At 38.9% G+C, this 27,494-nt stretch overlaps 1 protein-coding gene across 2 annotated transcripts in view; it reads left to right on the top strand.

Moving 5' to 3' along the window:
• FKBP8 (FKBP prolyl isomerase 8) overlaps positions 1 to 27,494 on the top strand; it is a 232,221-nt gene that overhangs the window by 105,094 nt on the left and 99,633 nt on the right. For both annotated transcript variants that reach the window (XM_053702962.1, XM_053702961.1), the window contains one exon: positions 12,574 to 12,662. In XM_053702962.1, coding sequence (XP_053558937.1) covers positions 12,574 to 12,662 — 89 coding nt within the window. The remainder of the gene's footprint in view (positions 1 to 12,573; positions 12,663 to 27,494) is intronic.

The raw sequence follows: 27,494 nt of genomic DNA, 5'->3' as shown, positions 1-27,494 counted from the left end.
CTTTCAGCTCTGCAGTGTGATTCCCCTTAACTTATTTTTCATGCGGATAAGGTGGTCCTTCGTACCAAATTGGGTTTTCTTCCTAAAGTGGTATCGGATCGCAACATCAATCAGGAAATTGTTGTTCCTTCCTTCTGTCCGAACCCTCCTCCTCAGAAGGAACGTATGTTCCACAACCTGGATGTTGTGCGTGCTCAAATTTTTTTTCTACCAGCAACCAAAGATTTTAGACAGTCTACTGCCCTGTTCGTTTATCGCTGGTAAGCGTAAGGGTCAGAAGGCCACTTCTACTGCTCTTTCTCTCTGGTTGAAAAGTGTTATATGATTAGCATATGAGACAGCTGGACAACAGCCTCCTGGAAGAATTACGGTTCATTCCACTAGGGCGGTCTCTTCTTCCTGGGCTTTCAAAAATGAAGCATCTGTGGAGCAGATCTGCAAGGCGTCCCTCGGTCCTCATTGTATACTTTTTCCAAATTCTACAAATTTGATACTTTTGCCTCTGCTGAGGCTTCCTTTGGGAGAAAAGTTCTTCAAGCGGTGTTGTCTTCTGTTTAGGTCTGCCTGTCTTGTTCTACCTCCCTTTCATTCTGTGTCTTCTAGCTTGGGTATTGTTTCCCACTAGTAATTGGAATGAAATGGTTGACTCTCCATGCCATAGGAAAGAAAACAAACTTTATGCTTACCTGATAAATTTCTCTCTTTCTGGGCATGGAGATTCCACGACCAACACTTATTTTTATGTAATACGGAAAAAAAAATTGTACAAACATCAGGCACCTCTGTACCCTTGTGTTATCTTCTTTTTCCATTTTCTTTCGGCCGAATGACTGGGGATTATTGGTAAGGGAAGTGACTCTACATGCCCGGAAAGAAATACATTTATCAGGTAAGCATACATTTTGTTATCTGTATATATCTATACCTATATATAATCATGTATGTGTGTGTATATGTATATTTGTGTGTGTGTATATATGTATATATATATATATATATATATATATATATATATATATATATAATGTGTATATATATATATGTGTGTGTGTGTGTGTGTGTGTGTATATATATATATAATATAATATATATTTATATACAGGTTTAAATAAATATTATACCAAAAAGCATCAACTATATGTGGAAATATTTATGAATAAATAGAATATAATCTGCTATCTAAAGAACATTGGAATGATAAATATTCATATTTTCATGTCTGGTTAGCCCAAATGGGTTTTCGTGAGAGTGGGATTTTTTTCCACTTTTGTTTTCTCCATTGTCTTCTATGGCGTAAAACGTGAGCATGCAAGTGATATTTTGCGCTCATCGGGTTAGTACTCAAACAAAAACTGTTTAATTTCATCTTCTAGTAATTTGAGCGCAAAAAGCTTACTTCTAGCACATCTAACGCTCGAGTGGGTGCTTTAATTAGTGCTCACTTGTAATCTGGCCTTTAGTGTGTATACTCACTGAATGGGTCTTTATTAGCTAATCCTTATCAGTTTCCCTAATTATACTTACTTTGTCTCCTACAGTATATATTTGCTTACTTCTCTCTATGGTATTTATTCTATTAAGTGCATTTTTGCAAAATGGCCCCTATTGTTCCACCAGCTCAGCTTTGCAATTCTTGTTGGGAACTTGGGATCACTTTATGCATTCTATCAAATGCTGCTGTTGCCTCTAATGGAATCTGTCCTTCCTCTGTACAAGGGAGTTCTTTAGCTTTTGCTGCAGGGTTTAAAGATTTTGTTTGCTCAACTGCTTCAGAGTTGGCCATGCTTCCTCCAAGCAAGCGGAAAAGAGTCTCTGAAAGCAACCTACAGTTGATTTTTCTAGCCGTTCTGAATCTCTAAGAGTCAGATCAGCTAGATACTTCAGACTCAGATCTGTCTGCTGTAGGTGAAGTAGTTTCAGATGATCAGGAGTCGCTGATCAGGTTATAGAATCCTCGGCTTTTATGTTCAAGCTTGCTCTCTAGTAAAGGAGGTTTTATGTACTTTAGAGGTGCAGGACCTAAAGGGACAGTCTAGTCAAATTTAAACTTTCATTAATCAGATAAGGCATGTCATTTTAACAACTTTCCAATTTACTTTTATCATCAAATTTGCTTTGTTCTCTTGGTATTCTTAGTTTAAAGCTAAACCCAAGTAGGTTCATATGCTAATTTCTAAGCCCTTGAAGGCTGCCTGTAATCTCAGAGTATTTTGACAGTTTTTCATAGCTAGAGGGCGTTAGTTTGTGTGTGTGCCATATAGATAACATTGTGCTTTTACACTTGTGGAGTTACCTAGGAGTCAGCACTGATTGGCTATAATGCAAGTCTGTCAAAAGAACTGAAATAAGGGGACAGTCTGCAGAGGTTTAGATACAAGGTAATCACAGAGGTAAAATGTGTATTAATATAACTGTGTTGGTTATGCAAAACGGGAATGGGTAATCAATCTATCTATCTTTTTAAACAGTAACAAGTCTGGAGTAGACTGTCCCTTTTAAAGGCATAGTAAAGTTAAAATTAAACTTTTATTATTCAGATAGAGCATGTACTTTTAAGACATTTTTAAATTCACATCTATTTTCAAATGTGTTTTGTTCTCTTGGTATCCCTTGTTGAAAAAGAATATGCATATATCCTACACTTCTGGGAGCTAGCTGCTGATTGGTACCTGCACACATTTGTTTCTTGTGATTTGCTAGCTAGATATGTTAATTTAGCTGCCAGTAGTGCAATGATGTTCCTTCAGCAAAGGATAACAAGAGAATGAAGCAAATTTGATAATAGAAGTAAATTGGAAAGTTGTTTAAAATAATATGTTCTATCCAAATCATGAAAGAACATTTTGGGGTTTCCTGTTCCATTAATGCCTTCTGAGGAAAAATCCATTAATCAATTGTATTTGATTTTCAAACCTTCTGTTAAAGGGACATGAAACCCACATTTTTTCTTTCGTGATTTAGAAAGAGCATGTCATTTTAAACAACTTTCTAATTTACTTCTATTATCTAATTTGCTTCATTCTCTTGATATCACTTGCTGAAAAGCATATCTAGATATGCTCAGTAGCTGCTTATTGGTTGCTGCACATAGAGGCCTCGTGTGATTGGCTCACACATGTGCATTGCTATTTCTTCAACAAAGGATATCTAAAGAATTTAGCAAATTAGATAATAGAAGTAAATTGGAAAGTTGTTTAAAATTGCATGCCCTATCTGAATCATGAAAGTTTAATTTTGACTAGACTGTCCCTTTAAGGCTCCAGAGTTTTTTCCTGTTCCAAAAGGTGATTACAGAGATCATTTCCAAAGAGTGGTCTAAGCCTGGTCTTCCTTTTAATCCATTCTCAGTGTTACTTTAGCTTCTTGGCTAAAACTCTTGATTTACTTGGAGGTGGGAAAGTCTCCCTCAAAATTCATTACAGCCCATTCTACTAGATCAGTTTCCACTTCCTGGGCTTTCAAAAATGAGTTTTCTATTTAACAAATTTGCAAGGCAGCAACATGGTCATCCTTGCATATCTTTACTAAATTCTATCAGTTTGATGTTTTTACTTATTCTCAAGCGACTTTTGGTAGGAAAATCCTCCAGGCAATAGTGTCTGGAATGTTTATTTTGTCCTGCCCAAATTACTCATGTACTCCACAGTTTTGATATAAGTTCCCAGGAGTAATGGCTTGTGGATTTTCACCACCTTATGAAAGAAAACACAATTTATGTTTACCTGATAAATTAATTTCTTTCATGTGTTGAGAGTCCACAAGACCCGCCTATTTTCACTACATTTTTGTAATTTTCTTCTGGTGGCAGTTTTAAATTGCACCCTATTTTCTGTTTTTTTTTCTTTCCTACCTTTCTACTTCTCCTTGCTTGTCTATACGTCAGACTGGCATACTAGGGAGGTTGGAGGGATTAAGTGCTCTTGGAGTTCTGGGAATCTTTACCTCCTCCTAGTTAAATCCCAGGAGTAATGGCTTGTAGACTTTCACTACCATAAAATAAATTAATTTATCAGGTAAACATATATTTTTTTTTTTTCTTAAGATCAATTACAATCATATAAAAGTTTGTAGTTTAAATTTTGACTTTCATGCTTTTTTAAACTTTCATGTGTCAAGTCATTTTAAAGAAAATTTTTCAATTTACTTACTAATTTATTTCATTCTTTGGCTCGACAACGGCAATGCACTACTTGGAGCTACCCGGTGATTTGTGGTTATACACATAGCTCTTGCCATTGGCTAACCTGATATGTTCAACTATGTCCCAGTAGTGAATAGCTGCTCTAACTATGTGTTTCACTAAGGGGTCGATTCCAATCTATCGGACAGAGACGAGATTGTAAATGTGGATTTGTATACATGGTCTAGATCCTGGTTTCTCAACAACCGGGCAGAGGCCCATGTACCAGGCCATAATGGCCCTGCAGGTGGGCCCCGACCTGACATGCCCCCTGCTGCATACTCTCACAGGCCTGCCTCTCCACACATAAGTGTGTGCGCTGTGCACATGTGCCAGCAGTTCAGTGGTAGGACAAGGAACAGGTGGGACTGGGCCTGGACACCGCCGTAACTCATACCATCCCACTGACACCAGCTATATATTCTTCCCCCACTGACTCCAATATAGATATATATTTTTTTTATACACCTAAAGTGATTGCAGGTGAGAAAATGGAGATCATGACCTCAAAATCTAGCAATTGAGTGTTATAATAACGTTTTGTAAATGTTTGTTTCTAATTTACACTTGCATTGTCCTGTTAGTTTCAGTACAGTTGTCTTGATATATGGGATTTCAAAAGGAATCGCATCTTGGTAACTGGGATTTCAGAGTTTGCTTTTCGTCTTGTTTGTTGGTGACCAAGATGACAGTTTGTTTTTTTTTTTTTTTTTTTAATTAGAAGGTGCAGCAATCAAGTTTTTAAAAAACATGATTTACAATATCCGGAACCTTGTGTCACAATCTACTTACAGCAATAGAAAGACGAAGCCTGTTCATGGCAGTGCTGTTTTCCAGATTTGGCTACATTTTTGTGGGTAAATTGTTGCAATGGAGGAAACCTCTCTACTGTAGCGGTTTATAGTGTGAAAACTGTTACAATCCCATTTTAAAAGATGAGATGTTGCCTCCACTTCGTTCTAATAGAAATCCGAAGTCATCTTCTCGATTTTAGATGTGTATTTTGCCAAACCAGAAGAGGTGCTTTCTCAATCAATAACTGGATATGAATAAAATGTAATACTTTTAAAATATTAAGTCAATATAATCATCATGCAAACTTGCCAAGTATGCCCATCATGCCTATATACAAATGTTCTTCATATTGTTTACCAGTTAACAAGATGGATTTGAATTACAATCGGTTCACCTCATACATGTAAATGATGATCTCCCTTATTTAGTGTACAAAGGGGTTTATTCTAAACAACTGTAATGTAATTTACAGGCGTCTGAAATGGCCATTATATAATTATATATATATATCAGTTTTAGGATCCGGTAACAATTATTTCACTATTGAAAACACACTTTCAGGGAATTTTCTAGTCGTTTGCACCTGTGGGCTTTAATATATTTTGGATTGTGATCACTTGAAACAAAAACCTTGTTATTGTTGGAAGCCAAGATTGTAAAGTTTGGAATTGACCCCATATTTAAAGAGATATTAAATCCAAAAATGTTCATTTTTTTCAGACAGAGCATACAATTTTACATTATTCCCCCCCCCACCCCCCCAGTTAACTTCTATTATCAAATTTGCTTTGTTTCCATGGTATTCTTAGTTAAAGAGATAACTAGGTAGATATCTGGAGCACCACAAGGCAGGAAAAAATGCTGCCATCTAGTGCAAATGGATAATATTCTTGCAAAACTGCTGCCATATAGTTCTCCAGAAACATGCACGCTCCTGAGCTTAAAGTGAAGGTAAACTTTGATGAATGAAAGCCTGGTTTTTAAAAATACTAATAAAAAGTAGGGGCTCTTTTATTTATCAAAGTTTAGAAAGCAGCCGTTTTGATTAAAAACTTACCTCTCTTCTTTTCACAGCCGGAGCAGCTTCCCCCGCACAGAGATTCTCTCTTCACACGTCGGCAATGACTAATCCAGCTTCCTCCAATCACAGCATGGTCTCAGGCAATGATTCCCCTGGGGGGAAAAGCCGTGATTGGATGAAGCCGGATTAGTCATTGCTGACGTGTGAATAGAGAATCTCCGGGTGGGGGAAGCTGCTCCGGCTGTGCAAAGAAGAGAGGTAAGTTTATAAACAAAACAGCTACTTTCTAAACTTTGATGAATGAAAGTGCCCCTGTTTTTAATAGTATTTTTAAAAACCGGGCTTTCATTCATCAAAGTTTACCTTCACTTTAAGTCCCTGAAAAGATACCAAAAGAACGAATAATAATTTGATAATGGAAGTAAATTACAAAGTTGTTTAAAATTGCACGCTCTATCTGAATCATTAAAAAAAATTTTTTATTTCATGTCCCTTTAAATGGAAGCAACACTGCAGTAATGAAATGCTCTAACTCACAAGAGCATTTGCATTTCGATCTTTTATCCTCTTTACGTATTTCAGCATGTGAAGTGGAATTATGATCTTAGGAGGTCATGGTTAGGCATCCACTTGAAGAAGACAGAAAAAAAACTGTTTTTATTTACCTCTTCCTTTTTCACCTATTTTCATATTATTATTTTTTGTTTCTGTTTTTGGAAAAGTAACATTGTGAAGCTCTGCTCCAATTTAGAATGACTGTTTTTAAAAATCGGATACTTTTATGGATGAACATTGGAAACGCATCTCAGGATCACACATGTGATGTGAATAAAATATTCATAGTTATAGATCTTGGTGCATTTGTTTGAATTATAAACTGGATCTGGTAACATTTAGTAATGGTTCTGCAAATACCAAATTAATATTTTTATCAATGATTTAAGTATTTTTAAATGCATTTACTATAATTAAAGGGACACTAAACCCAATTTTTTCTTTCATGATTCAGATAGAGCAGGCAATTTTAAGCAACTTTCTAATTTACTCCTATTATCAATTTTTCTTCGTTCTCTTGATATCTTTATTTAAAAAACAGAAATGGAAAGCATAGGAGCCGGCCCATTTTTGGTTCAGAAGCTGGGTTATGCTTGCTTATTGGTGTCTAAATGTAGCCATCAATAAGCAAGTGCTATCCAGGGTGCTGAACCTAAAATGGGCCGGCTCCTAAGCGGTACATTTTTGCTTTTTAAATAACGATACCAAGAAAAGAAGAAAAACTGATAATAGGAGTAAATTAGAAAGTTGCTTAAAATGGCATGCTCTATCTGAATTAGGGATGCACCAAAATTTCGGCCGCAGAAACGTTTTGGCCGAAAATGGCATTTTTTGCTATTTCGTTTTTCGTTTTTTTTTGCCTGTTATTTTCAGTAAAATTATTGTGTAACATATTTCAAATTTGATGCTACCCTAGAGCTGCTGTTTGAGTTCATATCTTGACTTACTGTTTCTCATATAATAATAGTTTTCTAGGACTATACTTTATTTGGATAATTGGTAAAAAAAATTCTGTTAAATCTGATTCTGTTACACAGAACTAAATACAGAATAATACAGTATATTGATATTTAATATTGTTTTAAGTAGGGATGCAACGAAATTTGGTCGCAGAAACATTTTGGCCGAAAAGGACACTATCGTTTTTTGCCTGTTTTGTTTTCTTGGTAAAATTATTGTGTAGCATATTATTGTTTTAAGATATTTTTGTCCAATTTTAGTGTTACTTTCAATAAAAGTGTGGTTATTTTATTTTATTGGCTTGCAGGTTTTCAATTCTGATTCATTCATAAAATAGTCTAATTATGCAAAAAAAAAAAAAAAAAAATTATATATTTTAAAATTTGGAAAAAAATGACATTTTCGGTTTTTGACCAAGTGCCTCCTGGATTTTCGAATTCGGTTTCAGTCCAGAATTTCCATTTCGGTGCATCACTAATCTGAATCATGAAAGTTTTATTTTGATTAGACTTTCCCTCTAAATAAAAAAAAATGATGGAATGTTATCTTTAAAATTGTTTTTACATTTGTATAGTTATAAAGTTACATGCTGTTAGTATAAGTCTCTATAAAGCACCAGTGTGTAAAGCAGTGCTAAATAATGGAGACACAATGAGTAATATAGAAAGCAAACATGACATACAAAACATATGCAGAAGTATTTGAGAGCCTTGCTTTTGTATGCAATATATTAACCTGTCTGGCATCTCTCCCATCATTGTCATTTACATTTTAAACTGATTTAAATAATCATAGGTGACAGCTATAATTTATTTCTGTTGTATGAATACCAAGCATTACCACTGTGTTCCAAGCTTAGAAAAATATTTGTGAAGAACATTAGCATCCTCTAGTGGATAAATTAGAGACTTACACACATTCTATCCCCTGTGTCCTCAAAATAGTCTTATATATATATATATATATATATATATATATATATATATATATATATATATATATATATATATATATATATATATATATATATATATATATATATATATATATAAATATATATATATATATATATAAATAAATAAATAAAAAACAGTGCTCCTTTAGTAGAAAGAAATGTTAAATCAAAGTAAACCTAAAAAGAAACAGATTATGTTAAAAAACAGCAAACAACATACTTGTTTTCTTGCTAAATTAGCACTTAGAAATTATCAAAATGGCTACTTCCCACGGCTAGATAAGAGAGCTACTGTTACAGAACTTGCAGCATGATTTTTGCAGCAAAAGTTCTATACTGAACATGGGCAATACACTTATTGCAGCTAGCAGATAAGTGTCTCCTAGCAACACTTCAAAGTAAAATATGCTAATTTGCCTTCCTGTAGAGTCCACCTTGTGGGGTTGTGACAGGAAGTAATGGAACCTGCACAAATTAAGTTGATTTCTATTAAGTATAACCGACTGGTTAGTGCTTTTTTATTATCACGAACAGAATGTTTTATATTATATCCCTTTGTTTATGTGTATGTATGTATGTATGTATGTACTGTATGTGTGTATATGTGTGTGTGTGTATGTATATATATATATATATATATATATATATATATGTATGTATGTGTGTGTGTATATATATAAATATTTTATTATATATTTTCATGTGACAACACTGAAGAAATTACACTTTGCTACAATGTAAAGTAGTGAGTGTACAGCCGGTATAACAGTTTAATTTTGCTGTCCCCTCAAAATAACTCAACACACAGCCATTAATGTCTAAACTGTTGGCAACAATAGTGAGTACACCCCTAAGTGGAAATGTCCAAATTGGGCCCAAAGTGTCAATATTTTGTGTGGCCACCATTATTTTCTGGCACTGCCTTAACCCTCTTGGGCATGGAGTTCACCAGAGCTTCACAGGTTTCCACTAGAGTCCTCTTCCACTCCTCCATGACGACATCATGGAGCTGGTGGATGTTGGAGACCTTGCGCTCCCCCACCTTCTGTTTGAGGATGCCCCACAGATGCTCAATAGGGTTTAGGTCTGGAGACATGCTTGGCCAGTCCATCACCTTTACCCTCAGCTTCATTAGCAAGGCAGTGGTCGTCGTGGAGGTGTGTTTGGGGTCGTTATCATGTTGGAATACTGCCCTGTGGCCCAGTTTCCGAAGGGAGGGGATCATGCTCTGCTTCAGTATGTCACAGTACATGTTGGCATTCATGGTTCCCTCAATGAACTATAGCTCCCCAGTGCCGGCAGTACTCATGCAGGCCCAGACCATGACACTCCCACCACCATGCTTGACTGTAGGCAAGACACACTTGTCTTTGTACTCCTCACCTGGTTGCCGCCACAAACACTTGACACCATCTGAACCAAATAAGTTCATCTTGGTCTCATCGGACCACAGGACATGGTTCCAGTAATCCATGTCCTTAGTCTGCTTGTCTTCAGCAAACTGTTTGCAGGCTTTCTCGTGCATCATCTTTAGAAGAGGCTTCCTTCTGGGAAGACAGCCATGCAGACCAATTTGATGCAGTGTGCAGCGTATGGTCTGAACACTGACAGGCTGACCCCCCACCCCTTTAACCCCTGCAGAAATGCTGGCAGCACTCATACGTCTATTTCCAGAAGACAACCTCTAGATATGACATTGAGCACGTGCACTCTTTGGTCGACCATGGCGAGGCCTGTTCTGAGTGGAACCTGTCCTATGAAACAGCTGTATGGTTTTGCCCACCGTGGTGCAACTCAGTTTCAGGGTCTTGGCAATCTTCTTATAGCCTAAGCCATCTATGTAGAACAACAAATCTTTTTTTCAGATCCTCAGAGAGTTCTTTGCCATGAGGTGCCATGTTGAACTTCCAGTGACCAGTATGAGAGAGTGTGAGAGCGATAACACCAAATTTAACACACCTGCTCCCCATTCACACCTGAGACCTTGTAACACTAACGAGTCACATGACACCAGGGAGAGAAAATGGCTAATTGGTCCTAATTTAGACATTTCCACTTAGGGGTGTACTCACTTTTGTTGCCAACGGTTTAGACATTAATGGCTTTGTGTTGAGTTATTTTGAGGGGACAGCACATTTACACTGTTATACAGGCTAGGCTGCACACTCACTACTTTACATTGTAGCAAAATGTCATTTCTTCAGTGTTGTCACATGAAAAGATATAATAAAATATGTACAAAAATGTGAGGGGTGTACTCACTTTTGTGAGATACTGTATGATATATGTATGTGTGTGTATGTATATGTGTGTGTGTGTGTGTATATATATATATATATATATATATATATATATACTGTGTATATATATATATATATATATATATATATGTATATATATATATATATATATATATATATATATATATTTGTGTGTATATATATATATATATATATATATATATTTGTGTATATATATATATATTTATTTATATATATTTATTTATAAATATATATATATATATATAGTATTATATAACAAGGATTAATTTATTAGTTACTACAATTTATGCCAATGAATACAATCAATATATATATATATATATATATATATATATATATATCCAAGATGAATACCACGGTCCACCACTGCCCTTATTTATTTTTCCAATCAAGGGAGGGTCTCCCCTAGTTGTTGCTTAACCATGCATCGGTACTCCAAGAACTAAAGAACTGGGGACTTCTACCGTTGCAGGTATCCTGAGATAGGAAGAAATCCTTTTCATGGAGATTTCTGAAATTCATATATCCCAGGTCTTTTGAACTTCGAGGCAGATTTACTGAGTAATCAGAAGATTCATCAATGCAAGTGGTATCCCAATAGTGATAAATTAGGATGTTGTTTTGCTCCCAGCAGTGATTCAAATTTTGGGTTGCCTGTGATGAATGTTGTGTAAGCAGGAAAATCCATTAGAATTTCATATTTATTTGGCAGATTTAAGGCTTTATTCAAAATGGTGTGGGATATGTGGTTATGCATTAGTTCCCTAAGCGTCCAACATTCTTCAATATCCATTCTTTTCAAGCTGCAATTTTGTATTTAATCCTGATTTTGTGAAACTGTGTTGACCTTTGGGACAAAAAGTGACCTGTCTTCAATAATCGCCATCTAATTTTATTTCTTTAGGTTCTTCATCATATTCCTTAAAGTCTGTCTTTTACGTCTTTTAACTTTTAAGATTATTCTGCTGATGGCATTGTCCATAGCTATTTGTATAAGCTGGCCACACTTATCTATGTTTTACCGTATTTTCAGGATAAGGGTGTTTTCAGAACTCCTTAACTTTATGCTGAAGATTTTTTTTTTTTTCTTGGAACATTCTGAGATTGATGTTCCTTCATTCGGTCTGAATCGTGGAGTCAAAAAAAGGCTCACTCTTCACAGATGCTGTCAGATTTCTTGTGTATTCTTAAGCAACTAAGGAAATGAGCAAGTACTGTTTTCTTTTGTCATCCATTCTGTTAATAGGGTATAGCCAGTATATTATAAAGTATGAGCTTTTAGTACTTGTAGCTACCTGGGCAAGTCTCCATGAAGTTTCAGTAGAACAGTTGTATTAGAATGCCATGTGTCATATTTATACTTTCATTGAATTCTTCCAATGTGATTGCTTTTGTGCAAACAGTATTCATTAGAAAGATTTTTCAAACCATGACTTCTCAGGTGTAGATAGGGTTTTGTTTTCCAAGTGTGTCTTCAACTTTTGTACTGATGAGGTTCTACAAGAGTTTGATAAATATCAACCATATGAAGGTCCACCTTACTTGGAACACAACTTTGTTTTTGTCTGAGGTTGAAACACTTCCCTCTCACAGTTTCTTGCTTGGCTGCGTGTGAACTGCCTCAAGCAGGATGGGTGAGATATATGTAGGATTTGCAACTCCCACAGATTTCTTTAAGATATTTCTACTCACTCTAGTAGTCTGAGACCATATACTCACCAGTACAGAGTTCAAATAAAAAAACTGATCTATCCAGTTTGAATATTTTCTCCTGCTGCCTGTTTTTCCTAACTGAGATTTTTTTCTATGCTTTCTGTTTTTGCAGGCTCTGGACCTGTGTGTTCAGCTCATGGAAATTGGAGAGACCTCACTCATTACATCAGATGCCAAATACTGCTATGGCAAGGAAGGAAGGTGAGGGTTTCAAATACTCTGGCTATGATAAGTTTGCTATTACATGTTACTTTGACCATACTATTTAAGAACATGACTGATTGGACCTTCTAATCTTTCTTTGTCTTGCTCATCTCAGCAGAACAATTTTGCTGTTCAATATTCAGTTTAAAGGACCACTAAAATCAAATTAAACTTAAAGAAGATATAGCACACAATTTTAAACAACTTTCCAATTCACATCCATTACCTAAATGTGCACAATCTTTTTATATGCACACTTTCCGAGGCACCAGCTTCTACTGAGCATGTGCAAGATTCACAGAATAAACGTATATGTATTTTGTGATTGGCTGATGGCTGTCACATGATGAAGGAAAATAAAACTGAACCGAAATTTGTCAGAAAAAAAACCTACTTTCTCCATAGGTGTGTCCGGTCCACGGCGTCATCCTTACTTGTGGGATATTCTCTTCCCCAACAGGAAATGGCAAAGAGCCCAGCAAAGCTGGTCACATGATCCCTCCTAGGCTCCGCCTTCCCCAGTCATTCTCTTTGCCGTTGTACAGGCAACATCTCCACGGAGATGGCTTAGAGTTTTTTGGTGTTTAACTGTAGTTTTTATTATTCAATCAAGAGTTTGTTATTTTAAAATAGTGCTGGTATGTACTATTTACTCTGAAACAGAAAGGTGATGAAGATTTCTGTTTGTAAGAGGAAAATGATTTTAGCAACCGTTACTAAAATCGATGGCTGTTTCCACACAGGACTGTTGAGAGGAATTAACTTCAGTTGGGGGAAACAGTGAGCAGACTTTTGCTGCTTGAGGTATGACACATTTCTAACAAGACGATGTAATGCTGGAAGCTGTCATTTTCCCTATGGGATCCGGTAAGCCATTTTTATTACATAAGAAAAAAAGGGCTTCACAAGGGCTTTTAAGACTGTAGACGTTTTCTGGGCTAAAACGATTGATATATAAACACATTTTAATACTTCATAGCTTTGAGGAATTATTTTATTCTTGGGAATTATGTAAAATAACCGGCAGGCACTGTATTGGACACCTTATTCTCTAGGGGCTTTCCCTAATCATAGGCAGAGCCTCATTTTCGCGCCTCTATTGCGCACTTGTTTTTGGGAAGCATGACATGCAGATGCATGTGTGAGGAGCTCTGATACATAGAAAAGACTTTCTGAAGGCGTCATTTGGTATCGTATTCCCCTTTGGGCTTGGTTGGGTCTCAGCAAAGCAGATACCAGGGACTGTAAAGGGGTTAAATATAAAAACGGCTCCGGTTCCGTTATTTTAAGAGTTAAAGCTTTCAAATTTGGTGTGCAATACTTTTAAGGCTTTAAGACAATTCCTTCATACCTTTTCACATTTGCAGTAATAAAGTGTGTTCAGTTTAAAATTTAAAGTGACAGTAACGGTTTTATTTTAAAACGTTTTTTGTACTTTGTTATCAAGTTTATGCCTGTTTAACATGTCTGAACTACCAGATAGACTGTGTTCTGTATGTGGGGAAGCCAAGGTTCCTTCTCATTTAAATAGATGTGATTTATGTGACACAAAATTTAGAGAAAATGATGCCCAAGATGATTCCTCAAGTGAGGGGAGTAAGCATGGTACTGCATCATCCCCTCCTTCGTCTACGCCAGTCTTGCCCACACAGGAGGCCCCTAGTACATCTAGTGCGCCAATACTCCTTACTATGCAACAATTAACGGCTGTAATGGATAATTCTATCAAAAACATTTTAGCCAAAATGCCCACTTATCAGCGAAAGCGCGACTGCTCTGTTTTAGAAAATACTGAAGAGCATGAGGACGCTGATGATATTGGTTCTGAAGTGCCCCTACACCAGTCTGAGGGGGCCAGGGAGGTTTTGTCTGAGGGAGAAATTTCAGATTCAGGGAAAATTTCTCAACAAGCTGAACCTGATGTGATTACATTCAAATTTAAATTGGAACATCTCCGCGCCCTGCTTAAGGAGGTGTTATCTACTCTGGATGATTGTGAGAATTTGGTCATTCCAGAGAAATTATGTAAAATGGACAAGTTCCTAGAGGTCCCGGGGCCCCCCAAAGCTTTTCCTATACCCAAGCGGGTGGCGGACATTGTAAACAAAGAATGGGAAAGGCCCGGCATACCTTTCGTCCCTCCCCCTATATTTAAGAAATTGTTTCCTATGGTCGACCCCAGAAAGGACTTATGGCAGACAGTCCCCAAGGTCGAGGGGGCGGTTTCTACTCTAAACAAACGCACCACTATACCCATAGAAGATAGTTGTGCTTTCAAAGATCTATTGGAAAAAAAATTAGAGGGTTTGCTTAAAAAGATGTTTGTTCAGCAAGGTTACCTTCTACAACAAATTTCATGCATTGTTCCTGTCACTACAGCAGCGTGTTTCTGGTTCGATGAACTAGAAAAGGCGCTCAATAAAGATTCTTCTTATGAGGAGATTTTGGACAGAATTCATGCTCTCAAATTGGCTAACTCTTTCACCCTAGACGCCACTTTGCAATTGGCTAGATTAGCGGAGAAAAATTCTGGGTTTGCTATTGTGGCGCGCAGAGCGCTTTGGCTAAAATCTTGGTCAGCGGATGCGTCTTCCAAGAACAAATTGCTTAACATTCCTTTCAAGGGGAAAACGCTGCTTGGCCCTGACTTGAAAGAGATTATTTCTGATATCACTGGGGGCAAGGGCCACGCCCTTCCTCAGGATAGGTCTTTCAAGGCCAAAAATAAACCTAATTTTCGTCCCTTTCGCAGAAACGGACCAGCCCCAAGTGCTACGTCCTCTAAGCAAGAGGGTAATACTTCTCAAGCCAAGCCAGCCTGGAGGCCAATGCAAGGCTGGAACAAAGGTAAGCAGGCCAAGAAACCTGCCACTGCTACCAAGACAGCATGAGATGTTGGCCCCCGATCCGGGACCGGATCTGGTGGGGGGCAGACTCTCTCTCTTCGCTCAGGCTTGGGCAAGAGATGTTCTGGATCCTTGGGCGCTAGAAATAGTCTCCCAAGGTTATCTTCTGGAATTCAAGGGGCTTCCCCCAAGGGGGAGGTTCCACAGGTCTCAATTGTCTTCAGACCACATAAAAAAACAGGCATTCTTACATTGTGTAGAAGACCTGTTAAAAATGGGAGTGATTCATCCTGTTCCATTAGGAGAACAAGGGATGGGGTTCTACTCCAATCTGTTCGTAGTTCCCAAAAAAGAGGGAACATTCAGACCAATCTTAGATCTCAAGATCCTAAACAAGTTTCTCAAGGTTCCATCGTTCAAAATGGAAACCATTCGAACAATTCTTCCTTCCATCCAGGAAGGTCAATTCATGACCACGGTGGATTTAAAGGATGCGTATCTACATATTCCTATCCACAAGGAACATCATCGGTTCCTAAGGTTCGCATTTCTGGACAAGCATTACCAGTTTGTGGCACTTCCGTTCGGATTAGCCACTGCTCCAAGAATTTTCACAAAGGTACTAGGGTCCCTTCTAGCGGTGCTAAGACCAAGGGGCATTGCAGTAGTACCTTACTTGGACGACATTCTGATTCAAGCGTCGTCCCTTCCACAAGCAAAGGCTCACACGGACATTGTCCTGGCCTTTCTCAGATCTCACGGGTGGAAAGTGAACGTAGAAAAAAGTTCTCTATCTCCGTCAACAAGGGTTCCCTTCTTGGGAACAATAATAGACTCCTTAGAAATGAGGATTTTTCTGACAGAGGCCAGAAAATCAAAACTTCTAAACTCTTGTCAAATACTTCATTCTGTTCCTCTTCCTTCCATAGCGCAGTGCATGGAAGTAATAGGTTTGATGGTAGCGGCAATGGACATAGTTCCTTTTGCGCGAATTCATCTAAGACCATTACAACTGTGCATGCTCAGTCAGTGGAATGGGGATTATACAGATTTGTCTCCGACGATACAAGTAGATCAGAGGACCAGAGATTCACTCCGTTGGTGGCTGTCCCTGGACAACCTGTCACAGGGGATGAGCTTCCGCAGACCAGAGTGGGTCATTGTCACGACCGACCCCAGTCTGGTGGGCTGGGGCGCGGTCTGGGGACCCCTGAAAGCTCAGGGTCTTTGGTCTCGGGAAGAATCTCTTCTCCCGATAAATATTCTGGAACTGAGAGCGATATTCAATGCTCTCAAGGCTTGGCCTCAGCTAGCAAAGGCCAAATTCATACGGTTTCAACCAGACAACATGACGACTGTTGCGTACATCAACCATCAGGGGGGAACAAGGAGTTCCCTGGCGATGGAAGAAGTGACCAAAATCATTCAATGGGCGGAGACTCACTCCTGCCACTTGTCTGCAATCCACATCCCAGGAGTGGAAAATTGGGAAGCGGATTTTCTGAGTCGTCAGACATTTCATCCGGGGGAGCGGGAACTCCATCCGGAAATCTTTGCCCAAATTACTCAGTTGTGGGGCATTCCAGACATGGATCTGATGGCCTCTCGTCAGAACTTCAAGGTTCCTTGCTACGGGTCCAGATCCAGGGATCCCAAGGCGACTCTAGTAGATGCACTAGTAGCACCTTGGACCTTCAAACTAGCTTATGTATTCCCGCCGTTTCCTCTTATCCCCAGGCTGGTAGCCAGGATCAATCAGGAGAGGGCATCAGTGATCTTGATAGCTCCTGCGTGGCCACGCAGGACTTGGTATGCAGACCTGGTGAATATGTCATCGGCTCCACCATGGAAGCTACCTTTGAGACGGGACCTTCTTGTTCAAGGTCCGTTCGAACATCCGAATCTGGTCTCACTCCAACTGACTGCTTGGAGATTGAACGCTTGATCTTATCAAAGCGAGGGTTCTCAGATTCTGTCATTGATACTCTTGTTCAGGCCAGAAAGCCTGTAACTAGAAAAATCTACCACAAAATATGGAAAAAATATATCTGTTGGTGTGAATCTAAAGGATTCCCTTGGGACAAGATAAAAATTCCTAAGATTCTATCCTTTCTTCAAGAAGGTTTGGAGAAAGGATTATCTGCAAGTTCTTTGAAGGGACAGATTTCTGCCTTGTCTGTGTTACTTCACAAAAAGCTGGCAGCTGTGCCAGATGTTCAAGCCTTTGTTCAGGCTCTGGTTAGAATCAAGCCTGTTTACAAACCTTTGACTCCTCCTTGGAGTCTCAATTTAGTTCTTTCAGTTCTTCAGGGGGTTCCGTTTGAACCCTTACATTCCGTTGATATTAAGTTATTATCTTGGAAAGTTTTGTTTTTGGTTGCAATTTCTTCTGCTAGAAGAGTTTCAGAATTATCTGCTCTGCAGTGTTCTCCTCCTTATCTGGTGTTCCATGCAGATAAGGTGGTTTTGCGTACTAAACCTGGGTTTCTTCCGAAAGTTGTTTCTAACAAAAACATTAACCAGGAGATAGTCGTGCCTTCTTTGTGTCCGAATCCAGTTTCAAAGAAGGAACGTTTGTTGCACAATTTGGATGTAGTTCGTGCTCTAAAATTCTATTTAGATGCTACAAAGGATTTTAGACAAACATCTTCCTTGTTTGTTGTTTATTCTGGTAAAAGGAGAGGTCAAAAAGCAACTTCTACCTCTCTCTCTTTTTGGCTTAAAAGCATCATCAGATTGGCTTACGAGACTGCCGGACGGCAGCCTCCTGAAAGAATCACAGCTCATTCCACTAGGGCTGTGGCTTCCACATGGGCCTTCAAGAACGAGGCTTCTGTTGATCAGATATGTAAGGCAGCGACTTGGTCTTCACTGCACACTTTTACTAAATTTTACAAATTTGATACTTTTGCTTCTTCTGAGGCTATTTTTGGGAGAAAGGTTTTGCAAGCCGTGGTGCCTTCCATCTAGGTGACCTGATTTGCTCCCTCCCTTCATCCGTGTCCTAAAGCTTTGGTATTGGTTCCCACAAGTAAGGATGACGCCGTGGACCGGACACACCTATGTTGGAGAAAACAGAATTTATGTTTACCTGATAAATTACTTTCTCCAACGGTGTGTCCGGTCCACGGCCCGCCCTGGTTTTTTAATCAGGTCTGATAATTTATTTTCTTTAACTACAGTCACCACGGTATCATATGATTTCTCCTATGCAAATATTCCTCCTTTACGTCGGTCGAATGACTGGGGAAGGCGGAGCCTAGGAGGGATCATGTGACCAGCTTTGCTGGGCTCTTTGCCATTTCCTGTTGGGGAAGAGAATATCCCACAAGTAAGGATAACGCCGTGGACCGGACACACCGTTGGAGAAAGTAATTTATCAGGTAAACATAAATTCTGTTCATGCATTTATTGAGTATGCTATTCTACTGTGTGTAGTAGGGACACGGTCAGACTTTCTGTCAGTTATTTAAAAATGTAGCATGTAAATATAATTATTTTGATTTAATTTTTGTTGTTTTGCATGAAAAATATTTGTAAAGCAGTATCAATTCAAATGAAATAAATACAGCTGTATCCGTTCTTCCTACTAATGTTCTTTGGCTGAGAGCTACTTCCTGATAATGCTTTTTGAGCATAAGTAGCAAGCACACAACTGATCTGGAATGATAGCTTACTTTTAAACACCTTTTACTTCATATTTATTCAGGGAATAGAAATGGCCAACATGATTAAATGCTACTTTCTTTCATGTAATTAGCAAGAGTCCATGAGCTAGTGACGTATGGGATATACATTCCTACCAGGAGGGGCAAAGTTTCCCAAACCTCAAAATGCCTATAAATGCACCCCTCACCACACCCACAATTCAGTTTTACAAACTTTGCCTCCGATGGAGGTGGTGAAGTAAGTTTGTGCTAGATTCTCCGCAGCAAGTTGGAGCCCGGTTTTCCTCTCAGCGTGCAGTGAATGTCAGAGGGATGTGAGGAGAGTATTGCCTATTTGAATGCAGTGATCTCCTTCTAAGGGGTCTATTTCATAGGTTCTCTGTTATCGGTCGTAGAGATTCATCTCTTACCTCCCTTTTCAGATCGACGATATACTCTTATATATACCATTACCTCTGCTGATTCTCGTTTCAGTACTGGTTTGGCTATCTGCTATATGTAGATGAGTGTCCTGGGGTAAGTAAGTCTTATTTTCTGTGACACTCCTAGCTATGGTTGGGCACTTTGTTTATAAAGTTCTAAATATATGTATTCAAACATTTATTTGCCTTGACTCAGAATGTTCAACTTTCCTTATTTTCAGACAGTCAGTTTCATATTTGGGATAATGCATTTTAATTTTTCATTTTTCTTCTTCTTCTTCTTATTATTATCTGAAAATGCTTCATTTTATTGCGTCATTCTTGGCGCGGACTTTTTTGGCGCAAAAATTCTATTTCCGTTTCCGGCGTCATACGTGTCGCCGGAAGTTGCGTCATTTTTTGACGTTATTTTGCGCCAAAAATGTCGGCGTTCCGGATTTAGGCGCCAAATAATGTGGGCGTCTTATTTGGCGCGAAAAAATATGGGCGTCACTTTTGTCTCCACATTATTTAAGTCTCATTTTTTATTGCTTCTGGTTGCTAGAAGCTTGTTCTTTGGCATTTTTTCCCATTCCTGAAACTGTCATTTAAGGAATTTGATCAATTTTGCTTTATATATATGTTGTTTTTTCTCTTACATATTGCAAGATGTCTCACGTTGCATCTGAGTCAGAAGATACTACAGGAAAATCGCTGTCAAGTGCTGAATCTACCAAAGCTAAGTGTATCTGCTGTAAACTTTTGGTAGCTATTCCTCCAGCTGTTGTTTGTATTGATTGTCATGACAAACTTGTTAAAGCAGATAATATTTCCTTTAGTAAAGTACCATTGCCTGTTGCAGTTCCTTCAACATCTAAGGTGCAGAATGTTCCTGATAATATAAGAGATTTTGTTTCTGAATCCATAAAGAAGGCTATGTCTGTTATTTCTCCTTCTAGTAAACGTAAAAAATCTTTTAAAACTTCTCTCCCTACAGATGAATTTTTAACTGAACATCATCATTCTGATTCTGATGATTCCTCTGGTTCAGAGGATTCTGTCTCAGAGGTTGATGCTGATAAATCTTCATATTTATTTAAAATGGAATTTATTCGTTCTTTACTTAAAGAAGTACTAATTGCTTTAGAAATAGAGGATTCTGGTCCTCTTGATACTAATTCTAAACGTTTAGATAAGGTATTTAAAGCTCCTGTGGTTATTCCAGAAGTTTTTCCTGTTCCTAATGCTATTTCTGCAGTAATTTCCAAAGAATGGGATAATTTGGGTAATTCATTTACTCCTTCTAAACGTTTTAAGCAATTATATCCTGTGCCGTCTGACAGATTAGAATTTTGGGACAAGATCCCTAAAGTTGATGGGGCTATTTCTACCCTTGCTAAACGTACTACTATTCCTACGTCAGATGGTACTTCGTTTAAGGATCCTCTAGATAGGAAAATTGAGTCCTTTCTAAGAAAAGCTTATCTGTGTTCAGGTAATCTTCTTAGACCTGCTATATCTTTGGCTGATGTTGCTGCAGCTTCAACTTTTTGGTTGGAAACTTTAGCGCAACAAGTAACACATCGTGATTCTCATGATATTATTATTCTTCTTCAACATGCTAATAATTTTATCTGTGATGCCATTTTTGATATTATCAGAGTTGATGTCAGGTTTATGTCTCTAGCTATTTTAGCTAGAAGAGCTTTATGGCTTAAAACTTGGAATGCTGATATGGCTTCTAAATCAACTTTACTTTCCATTTCTTTCCAGGGTAACAAATTATTTGGTTCTCAGTTGGATTCCATTATTTCAACTGTTACTGGTGGGAAAGGAACTTTTTTACCACAGGATAAAAAATCTAAAGGTAAAAACAGGGCTAATAATCGTTTTCGTTCCTTTCGTTTCAACAAAGAACAAAAGCCTGATCCTTCATCCTCAGGAGCAGTTTCAGTTTGGAGACCATCTCCAGTCTGGAATAAATCCAAGCCAGCTAGAAAGGCAAAGCCTGCTTCTAAGTCCACATGAAGGTGCGGCCCTCATTCCAGCTCAGCTGGTAGGGGGCAGGTTACGTTTTTTCAAGGAAATTTGGATCAATTCTGTTCACAATCTTTGGATTCAGAGCATTGTTTCAGAAGGGTACAGAATTGGTTTCAAGTTGAGACCTCCTGCAAAGAGATTTTTTCTTTCCCGTGTCCCAGTAAATCCAGTAAAAGCTCAAGCATTTCTGAAATGTGTTTCAGATCTAGAGTTGACTGGAGTAATTATGCCAGTTCCAGTTCCAGAACAGGGGATGGGGTTTTATTCAAATCTCTTCATTGTACCAAAGAAGGAGAATTCTTTCAGACCAGTTCTGGATCTAAAAATATTGAATCGTTATGTAAGGATACCAACGTTCAAGATGGTAACTGTAAGGACTATCTTACCTTTTGTTCAGCAAGGGAATTATATGTCCACAATAGATTTACAGGATGCATATCTGCATATTCCGATTCATCCAGATCATTATCAGTTCCTGAGATTCTCGTTTCTGGACAAGCATTACCAGTTTGTGGCTCTGCCGTTTGGCCTAGCTACAGCTCCAAGAATTTTTACAAAGGTTCTTGGTGCCCTGCTGTCTGTAATCAGAGAACAGGGTATTGTGGTATTTCCTTATTTGGACGATATCTTGGTACTTGCTCAGTCTTTACATTTAGCAGAATCTCATACGAATCGACTTGTGTTGTTTCTTCAAGATCATGGTTGGAGGATCAATTTACCAAAAAGTTCTTTGATTCCTCAGACAAGGGTAATCTTTCTGGGTTTCCAGATGGATTCAGTGTCCATGACTCTGTCTTTAACAGACAAGAGACGTCTAAAGTTGATTACAGCTTGTCGAAACCTTCAGTCACAATCATTCCCTTCGGTAGCCTTATGCATGGAAATTCTAGGTCTTATGACTGCTGCATCGGACGCGATCCCCTTTGCTCGTTTTCACATGCGACCTCTTCAGCTCTGTATGCTGAAGCAATGGTGCAAGGATTACACGAAGATATCTCAATTAATATCTTTAAAACCGATTGTTCGACACTCTCTAACATGGTGGACAGATCACCATCGTTTAATTCAGGGGGCTTCTTTTGTGCTTCCGACCTGGACTGTAATTTCAACAGATGCAAGTCTCACAGGTTGGGGAGCTGTGTGGGGATCTCTGACGGCACAAGGAGTTTGGGAATCTCAGGAGGTGAGATTACCGATCAATATTTTGGAACTCCGTGCAATTTTCAGAGCTCTTCAGTTTTGGCCTCTTCTGAAGAGAGAATCGTTAATTTGTTTTCAGACAGACAATGTCACAACTGTGGCATACATCAATCATCAAGGAGGGACTCACAGTCCTCTGGCTATGAAAGAAGTATCTCGAATTTTGGTTTGGGCGGAATCCAGCTCCTGTCTAATCTCTGCGGTTCATATCCCAGGTGTAGACAATTGGGAAGCGGATTATCTCAGTCGCCAAACGTTGCATCCGGGCGAATGGTCTCTTCACCCAGAGGTATTTCTTCAGATTGTTCAAATGTGGGAACTTCCAGAAATAGATCTGATGGCGTCCCATCTAAACAAGAAACTTCCCAGGTATCTGTCCAGATCCCGGGATCCTCAGGCGGAGGCAGTGGATGCATTATCACTTCCTTGGAAGTATCATCCTGCCTATATCTTTCCGCCTCTAGTTCTTCTTCCAAGAGTAATCTCCAAGATTCTGAAGGAATGCTCGTTTGTTCTGCTGGTAGCTCCGGCATGGCCTCACAGGTTTTGGTATGCGGATCTTGTCCGGATGGCCTCTTGCCAACCGTGGACTCTTCCGTTAAGACCAGACCTTCTGTCACAAGGTCCTTTTTTCCATCAGGATCTGAAATCCTTAAATTTAAAGGTATGGAGATTGAACGTTTGATTCTTGGTCAAAGAGGTTTCTCTGACTCTGTGATTAATACTATGTTACAGGCTCGTAAATCTGTATCTCGAGAGATATATTATAGAGTCTGGAAGACTTATATTTCTTGGTGTCTTTCTCATCATTTTTCCTGGCATTCTTTTAGAATACCGAGAATTTTACAGTTCCTTCAGGATGGTTTAGATAAGGGTTTGTCCGCAAGTTCTTTGAAAGGACAAATCTCTGCTCTTTCTGTTCTTTTTCACAGAAAGATTGCTATTCTTCCTGATATTCATTGTTTTGTACAAGCTTTGGTTCGTATAAAACCTGTCATTAAGTCAATTTCTCCTCCTTGGAGTTTGAATTTGGTTCTGGGAGCTCTTCAAGCTCCTCCGTTTGAACCTATGCATTCATTGGACATTAAATTACTTTCTTGGAAAGTTTTGTTCCTTTTGGCCATCTCTTCTGCCAGAAGAGTTTCTGAATTATCTGCTCTTTCTTGTGAGTCTCCTTTTCTGATTTTTCATCAGGATAAGGCGGTGTTGCGAACTTCTTTTGAATTTTTACCTAAAGTTGTGAATTCCAACAACATTAGTAGAGAAATTGTGGTTCCTTCATTATGTCCTAATCCTAAGAATTCTAAGGAGAAATCGTTGCATTCTTTGGATGTTGTTAGAGCTTTGAAATATTATGTTGAAGCTACGAAATCTTTCCGTAAGACTTCTAGTCTATTTGTTATCTTTTCCGGTTCTAGAAAAGGCCAGAAAGCTTCTGCCATTTCTTTGGCATCTTGGTTGAAATCTTTAATTCATCTTGCCTATGTTGAGTCGGGTAAAACTCCGCCTCAGAGAATTACAGCTCATTCTACTAGGTCAGTTTCTACTTCCTGGGCGTTTAGGAATGAAGCTTCGGTTGACCAGATCTGCAAAGCAGCAACTTGGTCCTCTTTGCATACTTTTACTAAATTCTACCATTTTGATGTATTTTCTTCTTCTGAAGCAGTTTTTGGTAGAAAAGTACTTCAGGCAGCGGTTTCAGTTTGAATCTTCTGCTTATGTTTTTCGTTAAACTTTATTTTGGGTGTGGATTATTTTCAGCAGGAATTGGCTGTCTTTATTTTATCCCTCCCTCTCTAGTGACTCTTGTGTGGAAAGATCCACATCTTGGGTAGTCATTATCCCATACGTCACTAGCTCATGGACTCTTGCTAATTACATGAAAGAAAACATAATTTATGTAAGAACTTACCTGATAAATTCATTTCTTTCATATTAGCAAGAGTCCATGAGGCCCGCCCTTTTTTGTGGTGGTTATGATTTTGTATAAAGCACAATTATTCCAATTCCTTATTTTATATGCTTTCGCACTTTTTTATCACCCCACTTCTTGGCTATTCGTTAAACTGAATTGTGGGTGTGGTGAGGGGTGTATTTATAGGCATTTTGAGGTTTGGGAAACTTTGCCCCTCCTGGTAGGAATGTATATCCCATACGTCACTAGCTCATGGACTCTTGCTAATATGAAAGAAATGAATTTATCAGGTAAGTTCTTACATAAATTATGTTTTTTGTATTATCAAATATTTTTTGGGGGTACAATGTCCCATTAAAGGAATAGAAAGGTCAAATGGAAATGTTGCACGGGTGCATTTCAATTTGAAATAGAAGCCTTTTTGCAATATTCTTCAATTGGCAAAACTGCTTCTAATAAAAGTTATCACTGTTTTTCAGAGGCATACGCACATATCCTGTGAGAGCCTGTGCACCAGACACTACACCTTCTCAGAGAGCTGACAGTGGTGTGTATAGCTTCTGAACATGTAATTTGTGTCATACATATAACTGCTGACTCTCTGAGAAGGTGAGATGTTTGAATACTGGTGCCCAGGATATGTGCGTATGCTGCAGAAAAACAGTAAGAACTTTAATTAGAAGCATTTCTACTAATATAAATATACTGCAAAACAGCTTCTATTTCAAATTGAAATGCACCTAAGCACATTTCATTTTTGACTTTGCTATCCCTTCAAGTGATAACCAGTGTTCAAAGTTTAACTTTCATGATTCAGATAGAGCAGGCAATTTTAAGCAACTTTTTAATTTACTCCTATTATCAATCGCTCTTCATTCTCTTGGTATCTTTATTTGAAAAGCCGGAATGTAAGTTTAGGAGCCAGCCCATTTTTGGTTCAGCACCCTGGGTAGTGCTTGCTGATTGGTGGCTACATTTAGACATCAATCAGCAAGCACTACCCAGGTGCTGGACCAAAAATGGGCTGGCTCCTAAGCTTACATTCCTGCTTTGTTTAAAATAAAGATAGCATGAGAACGAAGAAAAAATGATAATAGTAGTAAATTAGAAAGTTGCTTCAAATTGCCTGCTCTATCTGAATTATAAAAGTTTAATTTTGACTAGACTATTCCTTTAATGGTGGCAAAATATTTATTTTCTTCTTTAACGGGAAGAGTCCACAGCTGCATTCATTACTTTTGGGAATTCAGAACCTGGCCACCAGGAGGAGGCAAAGACAACCCAGCCAAAGGCATAAATACCTCCCCCACTTCCCTCATCCCCCCCAATCATTCTTTGCCTTTCGTCACAGGAGTTTGGCAGAGAAGTGTCAGAAGATTGAAGTTAGTCTCTTATGGAGGGTAGTACTCTTTGAAATGGGACTGGAGTTTTAAGTAATCCTGTCAGCCTCTCAGTGAGAGCATGGATGAAAGTTAGAGTCCGGAGATGCAGGGAGTGTTGTCTCTGCGAAACCATCATGATTCATATTAACAGCTCCTTGGCAATCAGCGTTGACGAGTGTTGCTGCCTGCCTTTCAGAAGCGATGCTACTATCTGTTACACTTGAAGGGCCGTGTCCCTGTTCCACGTGGCGTAGATTCCGGTAAGATAGTTTCATTTTATTTCGATATGTGAATGTAATGTTAACTAAAGAAGTCAGGGTACCAGTGGGACTCCTTTATCTTATGGAATCAAGGGTTAATATCTCCTGTGGGAAGTTATTGAACGGGGGGGACTTTAATCATGTTTGTTATATGATTCTGTCTGCTAATGTGTAGTGATGCTTGGGCTCATGGCTTTTCGGAACATAATGGCCTTATCATCAGACTGCGGTACTTTTGGATTTGGTGCGCCTTTTTTGCTGAATTACATGGTGCACCGCTTGACCGGGTGTGATCACGTTGTTATTCCATTTCTGTACTCTGACTGAGTAACGACGGAGATTGTCTGTTTGTTAGTTGTCTGGTTCACAGGAGGTGGTGAATGCCCCAGCTATTGGGGGTGTAACGAGCCATTCAGTTTTTGCCCATATTTGCAATCCAAGTTATGGAGGATTCTGATTTTTTTTAAAAACTGACATCTCCGACTCGGAGTATACGTCTTGTGAGGAATATGAAATGGCCCGGGTTATACATGCCCATCAGTTTTGTTCCGATTGCCGTGCTCGAGTACTCTCTTCCCCCAATTCAGGGAGCGTAGAGTGCGTTGAGCCATCCGCCCCTAAGGATTCCATGTCCAGTGAGGCTCGCGCCCCAGAACCTTCTTTTGCTATGCAAGCAGGTGTCCCTATGGCCGTTACTACTTCTCTGGAAGGCGGCTTGTTTCTTCCAGAGGTTACGGCATGGTTCCGCATGGCCATATCTATGGCACTAGCACATTTATATCTCCCAAGAGAAGTATATTTAAGATACTGTCCGTGTTCTGTTAACCAGGGTCCGTCGAGCATGAGATTGCCTGAGTCTGTTCGATCTTCTGGGGAAGCAATGGCCTCTGAGGCTTCAGGGGCCCCTCCCTCGGGCCGGGGTCGTCTATCAATCCGGCGGCGGAACATTTTGCGTTCCGTTATAGACTGGCAAGTCTTCGTGTACTACTAAGGCATGTTTTGGCGGTGCTGGAGGATCCCAGTCCTACTGGGCCGAGGGATCCTCGATCTTCTGTGCCGGATGGCAAACTGGGTTAGATGTATGGGGATGAAGCCAATCTCCTTGTTGTCTCAGTTT

The sequence above is a fragment of the Bombina bombina genome, chromosome 2 (genome assembly GCF_027579735.1).
Source record: "Bombina bombina isolate aBomBom1 chromosome 2, aBomBom1.pri, whole genome shotgun sequence".
Classification (NCBI taxonomy): Eukaryota; Metazoa; Chordata; class Amphibia; order Anura; family Bombinatoridae; genus Bombina; species Bombina bombina.
The sequence above is the reverse complement of the archived record's forward strand: the minus strand, read 5'-3'. Positions and strand labels throughout refer to the sequence as shown.